Source organism: Notolabrus celidotus, chromosome 22, assembly GCF_009762535.1.
Source record: "Notolabrus celidotus isolate fNotCel1 chromosome 22, fNotCel1.pri, whole genome shotgun sequence".
NCBI lineage: Eukaryota > Metazoa > Chordata > Actinopteri > Labriformes > Labridae > Notolabrus > Notolabrus celidotus.
This window is the reverse complement of record NC_048293.1, coordinates 554,501-570,847: the sequence shown is the minus strand read 5'-3', so window position 1 is coordinate 570,847 and position 16,347 is coordinate 554,501. Positions and strand designations below refer to the sequence as shown.

The window sequence follows — 16,347 nt, the reverse complement described above, 5'->3', positions numbered from 1 at the left end:
TAAAATTTATTCTATTTTTGTTGTTATTATTATTATTGTTGCAAATATTGTGTTTTTAACCTGTTTGTGGGGTGGGTTTGGGGTCAGGGCTGGGGTTGGGATTAGGATGGGGGGGGGATGTCTTTATTTTTTATCTTTTTCTTAGTTTATTCTATTTGGAGTTGTTTTTATGTACAGCACTTTGTGTTACAATGTCATTGTATGAAAAGCACTTTATAAATAAAGTCTGACTGATTGATTGATTAGTATAATATATTGCAGAGGTTTTAGTATAGTGGGCTATATTAGTACAAATTGAGATGTGTGATTTTAATGAAACACACTAATTCAAATGTACTTTGATTGATTTGTTTGAATTTTCCTAGTTTATTGAAGGGTAATCATCAAGATTGTGAATGTTTACATAAAGAAAGAAACAAACTATTGAGTCAAAAATAAACTTCTAACAATTATTCAACATTGTTCAGATCTGAGATAATACAGGAATCCCCTTCCTCAAAGACATAGACACCATTTATGTATAAACACTTGATTTTATTCTCAAAAGAATCCAACGAGTGTGGTACAACATGTTTAGCGTAACAAAGGAAGGCAGGAAGAGGAATAAAAAGGACTTTGAATCCGAGTGGGGATAAAGTGCAGGTTCAAACACTGGCTGGGTCATGACTTGGGGATGTTACACATAGTGCTAACTTACAACACAATCAAACACGTGGAAGAGCGGAGCTGTGGATGTCCTCGTGAACATACATACATATGAATATGACACAACACTGAAAACAACCACAGACTTCTTCGTTTACACTAAACCTCAACATCCCTCCTCTCTTTCCTCAAAGACGACAAGCAAACAACACTTTTACTTCTTAGGTGAGCAGCATATAAAAATAAAATTTATGTCACAGAGGTGGAAGTGGAGGTGGTGATTCTTGTTTTCATTGGATAGGACTTAAAGGGAAGGACAAAAAGGGGTAAAAAGGTGAAAATATCCAACATTCTGTGCTCCACAAAATCACTTTTAAGCTCTACTAACACACTTAGAAAACAGGGGAAGACACAAAGAGGCTAACAAAATTTTAAAACTACAAATAATCCTGAAACATCGACACTTGGTAATCTCAGCTAATTATAGCACAAAGCATATAAAGTGTTAGCGACTAAACTGTAATTAATTAAATGTAATGTCAGGTGTTTGACAGATTTAAGGTCACGTCCAGAAAGTGTACGGACAAATAAGTCTCATCATATCAAGGTCCACTTGTTAGCCTTTCTCCAGAGCATCTATCCAAAACATAAGCATGTCATCGTGTTATTAAACTACTACAGACGACAAAGACCGAGGTGTGCTCGAAAGCTCCAGAAGAAAAATGACTGTATAAAAGATGGATGACAAGACAGCTCCCTGAAAAGAAGCCAAGATCTTTGGAGCTCCCCCTGCTGGCTGGCTGCAGTATAGATCTTAAAGCCCGCCTCCGTCGTGTTAACAGGCCATGAAGTTGTCAGTTTTTATCACACAGATTTAAGTACTCATTTTTGAGCTAAGTTTCGATGCGGTATGATGTCATGTTAGACGGCTCTGTTGGAAAATAAAGAAACAAAAACAAATACTCTTTAAACTTTCTATACCCGTGAAACTGAAACAACAACCTCTTTAGATGTGGACTGTACTGACCCGAGGGACCTCTGCAGTCATTTCAATGTTTTTGTTTTGTTTAGCAGAAGAGGCTTGACTTGAATAATGTAGCTCAATCAGCTGATCCCTGCTGCACAGACTCTGGCTCCAAAGGTGCAATGTTTTGGCTTCACTTTTGTACATAGGGACAAGGTTCAGTCGAGGCATGATGGCTGTCTAACATGAGTCTGGTTCTGCTCGAGGTTTCTGCCTGTTAAAGGAAGTTTTTCCTCACCACTGTAACTAGCTAAATACTGCGATGTGCAATGCTCATGATGGATTAAGGTGGGGTCAGACTGAGTCTTACCCTGTCTTGGTGTTGGGTCTCTGTTCATAATTTGACATAGAGTGGTCTAGACCTGCTCTGTTTGTAAAAGCGTCTTGAGATAACGTTTGTTGTGATTTGGCGCTATACAAATAAAGATTGATTGATTGATTGATTGATTGAAGGTTGAGACGTGTCATCCATCATTATAGAGTCAATAAAAAAAAAAAAGATATTTGAATATTTTTGACTTACATCGGTTTTGACAATCTTAAGTTTATGTTTAAATCTGTACTGCAGAATATTATAGAGTCAGATTTTTACCAAACTGCGGCCATAGTTCCACCAAATTTTTCTTTCCTTCATTTAAAATAATTTGTGGTTAAAAACTTAAAGAATGAACATGACGGGAAATGTTGGATTTCGGACCTAAGCACATGTAAATAATTAAAGGCAGTGTGTTTTACTCCGCTGACATTATGTCACAACCAACCGTCAGGTAAAACTGGGTTAGAAAAAGGTCCATTTGGCTTCTTTGTAAACAGTTATAATCTGACTTTCAGACAGCATCAGTTTGTGCATCTCATGCAACACCGTTACATTCGCTGCACAGAGCTGACTTCACATTTTTCTGTGAAAATGTATGTAACAATTATAGTTGGTCGGATTTCCAGAGTCCTAGAAAAGCTCAACATTTTCCATTTGCTGCACAAGAAGAAAGTTTAGGCTTGGGTCCCTCGCTGCTACGTTCTCCACAGTCCATAAAATGATGTTAAATAGAAGTGGCTTATTATGTCCCGGCTCTGTTTGAAGGATGTGAACAGAAACTTATGCTGGTTTACTCGTGTGCAGGGGACAGATGTGTCTCATATTAAACAGAGAGAGGAGTTATTGAGGGTTTGAACATACAATGATGGAAGCAGCTATTATAAGCAATGTATAGCTCTGCGGGTCGAATGTTAAGATGTCACACAAGATGCAAAACACTGCGGTCACCTTTCAGAAATCTTTTTAACTCAATAAAAATGCCGATCAGGACATTCAATCAACATATTACTCACTGTCACAGTCCAGACTGCGTCTTTCTCCAGAATAGGTCCTTGGAAGTGCAACAAACTAACAAACTACCAAACAGACAAATCATCCTTCAACATCAGGACTGAACATACTCTGGGAGAGGAAGGTGGTTATTTCACATCCTTACTTTGGATTATTATAATAATGAAGATTTTAAAAAAAGGACAAAGACAGTTTAGGTCTTTGCGTGAGGACGAAAGGATCACGGTTTACAAATCTTACAAAAACTATCGTCACACATCAGCTCTTAAAACGATGAGTACATACACGCTTTGTGTTAAAGTAGGAAGAGTTAACAAAATAGCTTATACAAAACTTCGATACATGAATTTACATTTAAAGCGTTTTTTAGGTGTGTGTGTTTCTGCTTCACTTGAATCAGTGAGTCGTTTGTAGTTTCCTCAGACACAGAGGCCTAAAGGTATAAATCTGTTGACACGTGTAGCAAAGAGAAAACAAACTTGGGTCTCTGTGAGGACTAAAGATCCCACTGTTAAGTTAAGATTAAAAATTAACCTGTGATGTTCCATGCAATTCAGGACCTTTCTTTCTTCTTTCTTTCTACACTCCCCTGTGTTTTAAAGTACCACTGTGCCTTCCACTTTGTTTTCAAAACTGTCCTGAAATGCAACGAACGTCACCCTCGGCTGCTCTTCTCTCTGCTTTAAAGGGTTTGAAAGTGTGTCTGTCCTTAAATCTGCATCAAACAATACTTAATCTGGAAGATCTGTGTTCAGACTGCTTTAACCATCTCGCATGAAACGTCTGGAAGAGGGGTCAGAAAAATCAAGGATTAAAAACATCCATAAAGTGTCACATGACTTCTTCTGGTGAATAAAAACATGGTTTACCAGCGGCATATAAAATCAGCGTGTTTTCATGAAACCATCTTTAGTTTTATGGCATCTCTGAAGTTATGAAAAAAGGATTTTCAGAGTTAAAATGTCACGTTTGAAGTGAAAGTAAAAGAAAAGGAAATAAAAGTAGAAGCTTCCTCAGATCAACAGATACTGACTGTTGATGAGACGCTTCTTTTACTGCTGTTTTACTGCTGAGCTGGCGTCATTACTGTAGACATATTGATGCTGCCTGCCCTGATTTATGTATGAAGAAGAGCAGATTAAACAACTCTGATGACAGTAAAACCAGATCATCAGTATAACTGTGGTAAACGTTTACAAAGTACAGGTTAAAGAGGTAATAAAGTGTTTTTATAAACATTTCTTGCAGAGATTACTGTAATAAAAACTGTTATCAAGAACAGAGGAGGAATCAGACTGGAAAGCAGAATCAGAACTGGCGTTATTATTAAAATCCAAACGATACCGGACCCCAGAGAGGCGGGGTGTAAAACACTTGGGTGTGTGCTGCCTGGAGGTTCAGGTTTGCTGCCGTCTGCACGTCACTGGTCCCGAGATTCATACAAGAGTTTGGCTGCCTGCGGAGAAGACGAAGATAAAGAAATATTAAAGCAGGGTCTGAATAAATAAACAGCTGTAGTCGACTACATGTGAAGCACTCTCAGGAACCCTGAACTCTTCACACAAACCAGAAACTGAATCTTTAAATCAAAAAAGAGGAAGTTAAATTGAACAAATCTGAAGAGAGAGTGACATCATGGTTAGTTCTCCTTTACTGATAAGGAACGATGTCTGTTTTGGCCTGACGGGGGCGCCAGAGGAGAGGCTTGTTATCCCTCTGCTGTCTGACCAATCTAATTCTAGCTTTACTTGAAAATGCTCAGGATTTATAAACTGGTATTATAACTTGTTTTTATGACTTTTTCCAAAACATTTCTTATTTCAAAGGATAAAAAGAAACTAAGGCGTGAAGCAGGGAACGTGTGTGGGTTATATTTTGTGATTGCTGGCCAAATAATCCTACTTCATCTCTCCATCTTTGACCAAAAACACAGACGAGATGAGCGCTCCAAGTGTGTCAACGTCCAGCAAAGCTGCAGGGAATCCCTTTTCTACTTTTTACAGGGTAATAGTTAAAATGTCTAAGACGGTAAAAGCAAAAGTTAGCAGTTTAAAAACAAGAAAAAGAAAGAAAATCCAAGAATATTTGGAGCTGAATATTTTCAGCATTCAAGCTTAAAAAAACTCAAACTGACTAGAAGTTGTAAATATTATTTCTTAAGACTTATCCGCAATAATATGTGGTAAACTAATTGTTTCAGTTCCAAACTCAAACCTCATGAGTTTCATCTCATTCGACTGTGTGTGGTTGGATTCATGAAAACGACACACCTGCATGGTTACAGTGTGAAGCTCAGGAGAGCAAAACAACATACACTACCAGTCAAAAGTCTGGACACACCTTCTCAATCAAGGGTTTGTATTGATTGTAATGATTGTAAACACTGTAGATTAATACTGAAGACATCAAAACTATGAAAGAACATATATGGACTTATTGAATGAAGAAAAAAGTGTTAAACAAAGCAGAATCTGTTTTATATTTTAGATTCTGTAAAGTAGCCCCCTTTTTCCTTCATGACAGCTTTGCACACTCTTGGTATTCTCTCAGTCTGCTTCATGAAGTGGTCTCCTGGAATGGTTTCTAATGAACATGAGCCTTGTCAAGAGTTCATTTGTAGAATGACTTGCCTTCTTAATGTGTTTGAGACCATCAGTTGTGTTGTTCAGAGGTAGGGTTAGTACACAATGGATAGCCCTATTTGACTACTGTTGTAATCCAGATTATGGCAAAACCAGATTATTTCATAGTTTTGATGTCTTCAGTATTAATCTACAATGTTGAAAATAATTAAAATAAATAAAAAACTTTGAATGAGAAGGTGTGTCCAAACTTTAGACTGGTAGTGTACATAAATCATCTCTCATGAAGCGGCTCCTCTGCAGCACCATGTGGTGAGTTATGTGAAGAGCACTTGACTGCACAGAGTCAGAAGGACTTTGAGGGACTATCACAGACTCATATTTGTAACGCAGCATGAGAGGTCAGAGTCATCATGCTCTGGTTGTCGTACCTTGTGCATGGCAGCTAACCACAGCGAGGCCACCTTCTTGTCGTCTGCTGCCTCCATGCGGAGCTGCTCGGCGTCCTGGGAGCCCATCGGTTTGTAGTGGAGCAGCATGCCGCTGGCCCGTGATGTACCACCTGTGAACAACACACACACACACACACACACACACACACACACACACACACACACACACACACACACACACACACACACACACACACACACACACACACACACACACACACACACACACACACACACACACACACACACACACACACACACACACACACACACACACACACACTTCTGATAAGACCAGGCCTTAATGGATTGACAAACTAAACTTTATGAGCCTACTTCTTGTGGTTGTGTGAATCTACTGTCAGCAAAGATCCCCAGCTCAGACTGGAGGACATTTTGAAGAGCGTTATCTCACATTTTAAAGTGTCTTTTCTCCTCACTGATACTTTTTCAAAAAGGTTTAAGAGTTTGGAAACTTTGTAAATAGAGTCAAATTAATCACTAATCACTGGACTAACAGAGGGGAAGTGTGGTGAGAAAGACAAAGGGGAAGGATGTGGTACAGTGACACGTCTGATGAAGAAAATATCTAATGATCATTTAAACTGTCGAGATGTTTGAGTTTGTTTACACAAAACTTGATCAAGTTTCAGCATCTGAGTCAGTTTGAACCTCAACGATGATTAAACCTTTAACAAACCCCTTAAGAGTGATCGCTGCATGCACAAAACACACAACACACAGATGCAACAAGAAAGACATGTCAGGGGAAGACGTCACGAAAAACAAACAACAAAGCAGGAATACTCAGAGATCTCATTGTCATTAATGTATATCCATAGATATATGAGGAACATCTCAAATTATGTGTGTGTGTGTGTGTGTGTGAGTTTAATGTGTGAGTTAAGAATCAAAAATCAAATATGAATATTTTAGCTCAGCAAATGTCTCACAGAGTTTCTCATTTTTTTTGAAGTGGTAGTGTCTCTGTATAAAAATAATAACAAACGTCAGGAATAGAAAAGCAAAAAGTATTATTCTAATTCAATAAATGTTTTTTTTAATTAACCCATTTATTTTGTTGTATTTTACTGTATTATATATTGTTCTCTTCAATTTTTTATTTTAAATTATTAAATAAATATTATTATTTTATAACTATTATTATTTATTATTATTATTATTATTATTATTATCATTATTATCATTAACATGTTTTTTTCATTTACTGATTTTTTCACTTATCTACTTATTTTTGTTTTCTTGTTTAATTGTTTACGTTGATCTTCTATAATATATATATATATATATAAATATTTGATTGTATTTTCACTTGATTTTATATATTCTTATCTCTTCTACTTTATATTCTAAATTATAAAATAAATATTACTATAAATATTATTTACCATTTTCATTATTATTAACATTTTTCTTTACTTATCTACTTATTTTTGTTTTCTTGTCTAAATTGTTTACGTTGATCTTCTATATATAATATTATTAAATAAATATTTCGTTGTATTTTCACTTTATTATATAGATTTTTATCTCGTATATTTTTTATTTTTTTATTATTAAATAAATATTAGTATTTATTATAATTAGCTATAATTAAAGAATTCAAATAAACAAATCGTTGGAAAAACAAAAATTTAACTTTTTTTTTTTCTAAAGCATCCATCAAAATATCAAATCTTTGTTTTCCATCATAAAAAGAGAAAAGAACAAAACCCTTTTATTCAAGCAGCAATTAATGACTCTGTTATAACTTTTTAGTTCATCCATGCATCAGTTTCTTATCTCATCATTTGTGGACTTAAACTCAACAGAGCCGGGACAAGAAGCAGTCAGGTGCAGCATTTTGTTTGATTTTAAACTGAGACACTTTGAGGATTCTGAAAGGTGAACAAACATTAAGTAGAGCGTTGATGAGTCTGGTTTTCAGGCACCTTCATGCAAACAGATAGAAAAACAAAAGGGAGGAATGGAGAGACAGAGATGGAGGACCAAACACGACAAGAGAACTTCAGCTAACCTTCAGAGATACAGTGACTGTCCAGCAGACTGGTGTAAGTGTGAATGTCATTCTCTGAACCCAGAAGAAGAAGAAGAAGAGGAGGAGGAGGAAGAGGAAGAAGGAGGAGAGGGAGAGTCCAGAGTCAAAGCATCATCAGCAGCAGGAGGAGGAGAAGAGTTTGTTTGTGTTTGATTAGAGGAAAAAAAAACAGGTTTAAGTGTTAATCAAGACCAAAATATACAATATGAGTAAGACCTGAGGACTCCCAGCATCCTTTGGGAGATATATCTGTGTCTGTTTGTATTTACTGCTAAAAAAAGGAGCAGCATGTTAACAGTCAGAAACATGGATTACCTCCTGGACTCGACCCGTCTGTCAGGATCTGCATGCTGGAGATCCGAGACAGCTCCACCTCAAAGTGGCTCTCACCGTCCAGGAACAGATACCTGAGGATCGGATTTTTAAAGACACGTACAAAGTAGATCACTATCCAAAACAAACAACAAGTATTCGTCACATCAGGCTCATTAAACTCAGCTACTGAGTCTAAAGTCACACCAGAGTTTTCAGAGATAAATCAAAATAACCCCAATAAAGAAGATGAAAAGCAGCAGATCCTCACATTTTTCAAACTGAAACCTTGAAATGTTTTAAATGAAATTAAGACACCACACTAGTGCTGATATTTAAAGTTCTGAGTACATAAATCCAGAAGCACAGCGCGGTCGTTCTTCAGTTATTACAAACACAAAGCAAAAGAAGGATTCTGAAAAGCTCACCTGTGGTTGTTGGAGAGACGACACGTCATGGTTTCAGACTTCTCTGACGTTCCCAAAGTGACGACGAAGGTGCCGCCTGGAAACAAAAAACACACATCGTGAAAAAAAAGAAGGAAGATTAAACTCTGCAAACGTCTTTAACAAAAGTTAGAAACAGATTTCCTCCAGCCTGATATATCCTGAGATTTATTTTGTGTACATTAACGCAGACAAGAGTCACCAAACATCAGTCCTTTGCACGGTCTCAGGAAAGAACAAGAAGCTACTTAAAGCCTTTTTTAGAAACATCACTGGATGTAAAACTTTGACTTTGTTCTGGTTCAAGCAGATTTATGTTTTATATTCACATTTTCATTTCGAGGGATCTTTTAAAGATCCTTTATGGCAGCTTCTCAAGCATGTAGATTTGCCGCTTTCCCACTCAGGTTTAGTTTTTGTGCTTGTTCAGAAACATGCAAATGATCAAAAACATGATTTACCTAAAATCTCTATCAGGCCCCTCTCCTTTGGAATCATCCACCAGTCAGGGTCCGGGAGGCAGACACCCTCTCTACTTTTAAGAGTAGGCTTCAAACTTTCCTTTTTGATAAAGCTTATAGTTAGAGCTTGGACAAGCTCTTAGTTATGCTGCTATAGGCTTAGACTGCTGGGGGAACTGACACACTGGGATCCCTTTTCTCATATATATATATATATGTATATATATGTTACCTTACCTCATTCCTGAGTTATTTACTAACATTATTTTGAAACACTATTAATGTAACGCTATGACATGTTTCTGTTTCTTTGGTTGTTGTTGTTTACCTTGTTTGTTTTTTTATCTTCTAATACATTTGTACCATTAGTTTGTTTAATTCCGTGTGTTTTAAGTGTTCTATGGCATATTTGACTTTGTAAAATTAAAAAACTCTAAATAAAATATTTTTAAAAAGGTCCTTTTTCTTCTATGTTGATGACTGAGGTTAGGCTTGTTAATGTATGTCTCTTAATCTGACATGACAGAAAAACTCTTGTCTGTTAAACAAAAGCAAAGCTCTAAAGTCAAAGCCCTGAAGTGTGTCCCGTCCTCCTCTCACAGCGACACAGATCCAGAAAGGATTGTCCCACAGAGATGTGTTTACTGCTCTGTGTGTCTGTCTCTTTGTGACTTTTGTGTGTCCTGTTTTCTGCTGAGCGGCTGATCACTCCATCATCCATAAAGCATGAGGCCCCGACGTGCTGCAGGCTGTCCATTCAGCCGCTCGTCCCCCCGCAGCTCCGGGCCGCTGATGGATTTTTCATTGAGGGGCGACCTGCTGCTGTTGCTGCTGCTTATTTATAGCTGCACACTGGCCCACACTCCACAACAACACAAAGATTATCAGGGCATGGAGGAGGAAGAGGAGGACGAGGAGGAAGAGGAGGAGAGGGGTGGTCTGCTGGGTTATTTCATAGATGAGTTTTACAGTGTTTCTGTTTTTATGCCACTAAACTGTGAAACTGGACATTAAAACAGCGAACTCTCTGGGTGTTTTAAACTTCCTTTTAGCCCTGGACTGCATTATTACCATTATGACAATTGTTTTAGCATCATATTTATTATTTTATTCTATCTTATTTTCTATTTCTATTTATCTAATTGTATTCTATTGTTTTCATTGTCATGATTTTATAGTATTCTTTGGTATTTATCAAATTAAATTTTTTTGATTTATTGTAATGATTTTATCTTATTATTTGGTATGATCAGATTTTTATTTTAATGATTTATCTTATTTTTTGGTATTTATCTCATTGTATTTTATTGATTTTATTGTGATGATTTTATTTTATTTTATTTTATTGATCATCATGATTTCATTTCTTTAAGTATTTTATATCACTTCTCTTTCCACTTTTAGCTCTTGCTGTTGTTTTCTGTCTCTGTGTTATTCTGTGAAGCTCTTTGGACTGCATGCCTGAATGTATGAAAGGTGCTTTATGAATAAAGATGAGTTGAGTTGCTTCTTGTGATCAGAAGCAGAGTCAGAGCCTCAAACTTAGAAGACAAACATTTAGAGTGTAAGAACGAAGCATGAAAAATGAGCAGCAGAACCTAAACTGCAAAATCTGACAAAGATATCAGATGCTTAATGGAAAAAAAGTTCCCTGTTATTACCTGGCTGTGTTAAACACTTGATTCTGATTGGTCAAACCCCCATAACGACAGTCATTCATTCTCAACAGCAAAAGCACGCCAAACGATTAAGACCAAGAAGTTTGAGAGAGGAAGAACTCAAGCCAAACCTTTCCCAACTGAAACTCCTCCTGTTAAAAACGTGTCACTTCTTCACAAACTGGGACTGAAGACGTGGAACACTTCAAAGCAACGATCTGCGATGTTGAACGTCTTACCTCCCAGCAGCACTTTGAGCTGTTTTTCGTAGAACTCCATCTCCTTCTGTGAGAGCAGGCTGCACTCCGCACACTGACGCACCGGATCCACGAAGCACATGCGGGGCAGCACCACCTTCTTACTGCAGCACTTATCACAGAAGCACCGCCCGCACCGCCGACAGTGATGCTGCGGGAGGAACCAGACAGAATCTGTAATCTGAGCTCAGATTACGAACACAACATAAAGTGTAAAGGAGTTCAAAATGACATCATTTAGTGAAAGGTTGAAGAATCAGGGGGTTGTAGACGGGATGTTGAGAGGAGCGCTGATGACTTTGTAAATATTAGTATGAGGTCATCATTGCATTCAAGTCTGAGATTTATCCAGACTGTTTTCTTCTTTTTAAAGGAGCTAAATGTTTGAACTGTTGACCTGCTGAGTTTAAAATGCAACACAGAGGCACCAGTGTCCTAGAGGTCTAAATGTGCCCCATATACAGAGGCTATAGTCCTCATCGCAGAGGTCGCTGACTTGACCCCTGGCTGGGACCATTTGCTGCAGGTCTTCCCTCGCTCTCTACTCTCTACATTCTCTCTCTCTCTCTCTCTCTCTCTCTCTCTCTCTGTCTCTCTCTCTGTCTCTCTCTCTCTGTATTTTCATGTTCTTATTTCTGCTCCCTCTTCAGTTTCACCTTTTTAAAAAACCTCCTTTGGTTTCTGCAAAACAGCGAAAGCACTTTTCATTCTAAATCACAAGAAGACCACGTGAAGCATGTCAGAGCTTTCTGTTTGTGTCTGAAAGGAAGTGTGTCAGCAGAAACTGCAGCGTTGGCAGAATTTAGTCCACAAAGTGACTCTGATTGTGACCACAGATCTGTGAGGCTGGGGAAGAAACTCTGAGTCACAGACACTTGAGCGGTTCAGATGTGCGTCTGACCTCGGGCTGTCAGTAACAGAGCGGACACACGGAGGTCGTCTGGTGTGACGGGGCGTTTGAAAGTCGTGTGTACTTTTGAAAGTTTCAGATTTGAGTCTAAAATGACAACACATCTAGCGCCAACGATTCAAATCAAGTTCAATCTGCGGGAATTTGACCCCTCGTCCTCGTTTGGTGACATTTTAGGGGCAAATTTTGCACCAAAAACAAGAAAAATGTCAAAATTAGAGATGCACTGATTTTAAAATTAGGACTGATACCTACATTTACGAAATAAAAATTCTAATACAGATTTCTCCACTCAGATTTTAAGTATTTAAATTGTTGCTAATCGTCCCTCCTCTTAAAATTCCCCAGGAACAACTTAAACAAATGTCACGTCACTGATCTTTCTCAGAGATGGAGTAATATCTTTATGCACTGATGATATTTTCTGTCATGTTTGATCAACAGGTGACTTCTTCTGTCCAATAAAACCCTCCTCTCTGAATCAGCTGTCAACAGAGCAACCACAGCAGATACCGGTGTTCAGCCGATACATCAGTGCATCCTTTAGAAAGTGTTGCAAAACCTCATCACCCTTCATGGTTGAGAGTTATTTTATTATCCTTAGTGACATTTGGAGTTTCATTTGGAAGACGAGCTGAAATAAGATGAAGCAGAAGTTTGGAGCTACGACTCTTCTTATTGGGAGGTCAATGGAGACTTTGTTCATACAAAGTCAAAATGTTACAGTAAGTAAGCGTAGAAACAATCAGCCTTTTGCAATAGATTCCATTTTATTGGACTTGGACCAAAATTATTTTAAAAGGATGCAGATTTAGCCTGATGGTTAAATTGTGTTCCCATATAGCGGGCGGCCTGGGTTTGATTCCAGCCTGCGGCCCATTTCCCTTATGCCATTCCCCCACTCGCTCTCCCAGTTTCCAGCTCTATCCACTGTCCTCTCCCTTCTAAAAATAAAGGTGTAAAATCCCCACATATATAACTTTAAAATACATATATATAATTACTATTATATTAAAGTAACAAACTCTGATCTATTTACTTTGTTTACAGTGAATCTATCCTCTTGTCCTGATATCCGTCTCCTTCCTTCTTTGAAAATGTCTCCTCCTTTACTTGAAAACATAAAACATAATGTAACATAATATTGAAGTTAACATTTGTTACGTACTTGTCAGTTCCTATTAATTCAAAATAAACAAGAGACTGTAATAAAATGTAGTAAACTAAGTTTTGGAGGCTGCAGGACTTTTCATATTTCTGGTATTTGTAATAAGATCAGTGGAAAGAGCCGCTGAGAGAAGCTGGCAGTGAAGAGGAAACCTGGTTTTACGACAGAGAGACTTTCTGCAAATGTGCAGAGCCACCATGTTATTATGTGAGGAGTCATTGGAAACAAATGCTTCCACTCAGTCCTCAGCATGTGTCTCTGCCAAAGTAAATGAACAGAAGCCAAGAGGAGAAAAAGTAGTCATAGAGCTCTCACTGAAAGCCTCTTCTCCACGCTGCTCGTCCCTCTTCTGTTTTTTCAGACCTTAGATAAAGCTCTGATTTGTTTTCACGGGTGCGGCGCAAAACAAAACAAACCTTTCTTCTGATGAAGTCAAACTTGGTGTCACACTGCATACATCTCGGGCACTGAAAGACAAGGGAGGAAGAGGAAAAACAGGATGTTACACAACATGCTGAGCGGGGCGGATTCAAGATCAGCAGCAGCTGAAAAATATGGTACGAAGGGTGTTTTCCTTTACATGATCTATTAGTGTCTCCTTATTTAAGCCTGGAGTCTAACATTCTGCAGCACGTTACTTCTTAACAAAACTCAGCAGCAGAAGAAGAAGAGGGATATCTTAATAGAGCTTACTTTGTCAGACAAATGACACAAATTTGAAGATATTTGGGCTCACAGGCGAGAAGAAAACAAACCCATATTCACACTTTAAAAGGCAAAACTGGATCATTTTAGACTTGGGTTGGATTATGAATAATACATATTTAAATTGGTGACGGGTTTATTATTAACCTTTATTAAACCAGATGGGTCCCATTGAGATCAAGACCTCATTTACAAGGGCGACCTGGCCAAGAGGTCAGCAGCACACGTCAAAAGAAATAGCACAACTCAACTCATAATAGTTTGAACTGATCACCTCAAGTAGGTAGAAATAGTTTGAAGCTCTCTGCCAGTCATTTGTCATTCATGTTTATTTTGCTTCACTTTAAGTTAAGGATAAGTGTGTTTTTGTTTGTGCACATTGCTTCATAGGCCATATAAAAGCCCATAAAAGATGGGAATCATTAACTTTGCATGCTGGAGTTCACTGTCAGTCAGGTCAAAGTGCCTCTGTGCTCTCCAGCCACAGGTCAACACATATCAGAGTTAGTGTTTGTTTATCTGTGCTTCCTCCTGTACTTTCACTGCACACTGACACAAACACACAGTCACACACAAACACAGACAGCTCCTGGCTGCGTCCACACACACACACACACACACACACACACACACACACACACACACACACACACACACACACACACACACACATACACAGACAGGAGAGCTAGCACAGCAGCTCCTCCAGCTAGCTTAAACGTGACAAGCTAAGAGCTAACAGGCAAAACAAGAGAATGTAGATTCACTTTAACTGTTTCAGACCAACTTAAATATTGTGGTCGTGTCTGGCAGCTGGTTTGGGTGCAATCAGCTGGTTTGTTTAGTTAACATGCTTCGTTTACTGCCAGGCTGACCGTGCGAGCCTGCAACGCCCAGTTCAGGGGCCAGCTCCATGTCCAGACCGAGTAAAGCTAGCAGCAGTTAGCAAGGTGGATACCGGAAGTAGGATACTCAAACACCACAATAAAAGCTCTTTGAGGGAACCATAGACTGCAAGGGGACACAAGTATAATTTCTCGTGAACTTGTACTTGTGTATATCAATTTAAGCCTTTTCAAACTTTTTTCAAATACAAAAACCAAAAAGTCACATTATAATACATTTTCGGCAATCATACATTTCATAGGTCATCGACCATAAAAAATTCAGTAGAAGGACCAAAATTTGGTCTGATTAATTTTTAAGAATTTTCAAATAAACCTTTGAGAACTTGCAACTCTTTAATTGTCTGTTTGATTTTAATGCTTTTAAAATTTTAAACAGTTAGCTGGACAAAAAAAATACAGATGACTTTTTAGAATTTGTCCTTTAAAAAACGTATTTACTGTGGCTGTTTTGTCGGTTTTGCCTCAATTGTGTACGAGAAAGAAATAAAAACGAATAAAATAAAACTAAAGGCATATTGTGAAATCAAAGTTGTACTGTGAATTCGCAAACTGCTATCTTATTTTGAAAATCTTAACCGGAATAGCTCCGTTGAACATCCTCTCTAGCTTCTCGCTCCTCAGCTCTGATGGCTCCTCGCTGTCAAACAAATCCTCCCACCACCTTGACTCTCCTCTCTATCCTCCCCCAGCTTGACTCACCTCTTTATCCGGGACCCACTGCGGCTCGTCCAGGGAGAACGGGCAGTTAAAGGCTCCGTTTTCAGGCACCATGCGAAGCCCGCTCGGGCTCCGGACGAGTTTCTTCCCATCAGGCACTGCAGACATTTTGCTTTAGCAGGGCTTTCTTCTCTGTACAGTAGAACCACCACAAACTCCCGTGTGAACACGCCCTCTTCACTGATTGGCACAACGCTCAACCAATCACAGAGCAGAATCAATGTCACGTGGTACGTTGTTATGATTTTCTACACACGGTTAAATAAGGGAGTAAAATCATTTATGCTAATTCTACATCTGAAACTTGTTTTTAACCGCTGCTACTCCAAAATTATTTCATTTTTATTGTAAAAAAAATTGGTGACAATTTCCTTCAACAAAAAGCCATAAAAAGTAACAATTAAGACTTTAAATGGTACATTTCATAAACTTAAAAAATATTATTTAAGTTATTTTTGACAAGGTCTGCTTTTGTGACAATATGGAAGAGGATTAGGGCCACTGGAAAAAAAATTACATTTTTATTATTATTATTTTGACTTTTTTCTTAGAATTCTGACTTTTTTCTGAGAATAATAATCCTCTTCCGTAGTGACAAGGCAAGAACTGCTATGTAGAGTGTTGTATAGATTTATAACTTACTTTAAATAAAATGCTTTTAAAAAGTGGAAATGCTACAATATAAACAGACTTTATTCCAAATAAAAGTTTGGCAT

At 38.0% G+C, this 16,347-nt stretch overlaps 1 protein-coding gene across 1 annotated transcript; it reads right to left on the bottom strand.

Moving 5' to 3' along the window:
- Positions 1 to 513: 513 nt before the first annotated feature.
- Positions 514 to 15,798, bottom strand: zfyve21 (zinc finger, FYVE domain containing 21). The gene is made up of 7 exons (XM_034675711.1): positions 15,614 to 15,798; positions 13,718 to 13,768; positions 11,206 to 11,374; positions 8,830 to 8,905; positions 8,405 to 8,496; positions 6,010 to 6,140; positions 514 to 4,452 (listed from the first exon to the last, which is right to left on the bottom strand). The coding sequence occupies exons 1-7, from the start codon at positions 15,737 to 15,739 to the stop codon at positions 4,417 to 4,419; spliced, it is 681 nt and encodes a 226-aa protein (XP_034531602.1). The 5' UTR covers positions 15,740 to 15,798; the 3' UTR covers positions 514 to 4,416.
- Positions 15,799 to 16,347: the final 549 nt, after the last annotated feature.

Excerpts from the sequence above, each read along its gene's own strand:
- zfyve21 (XM_034675711.1), bottom strand. The coding sequence starts at position 15,739 with ATGTCTGCAGTGCCTGATGGGAAGAAACTCGTCCGGAGCCCGAGCGGG. Across the intron at positions 8,906-11,205 it reads GCTCAAAGTGCTGCTGGGAG|GCGGCACCTTCGTCGTCACT; the intron begins GTAAGACGTTCA and ends TTTTGTTTCCAG. Across the intron at positions 4,453-6,009 it reads GGTTAGCTGCCATGCACAAG|GCAGCCAAACTCTTGTATGA; the intron begins GTACGACAACCA and ends TCTTCTCCGCAG.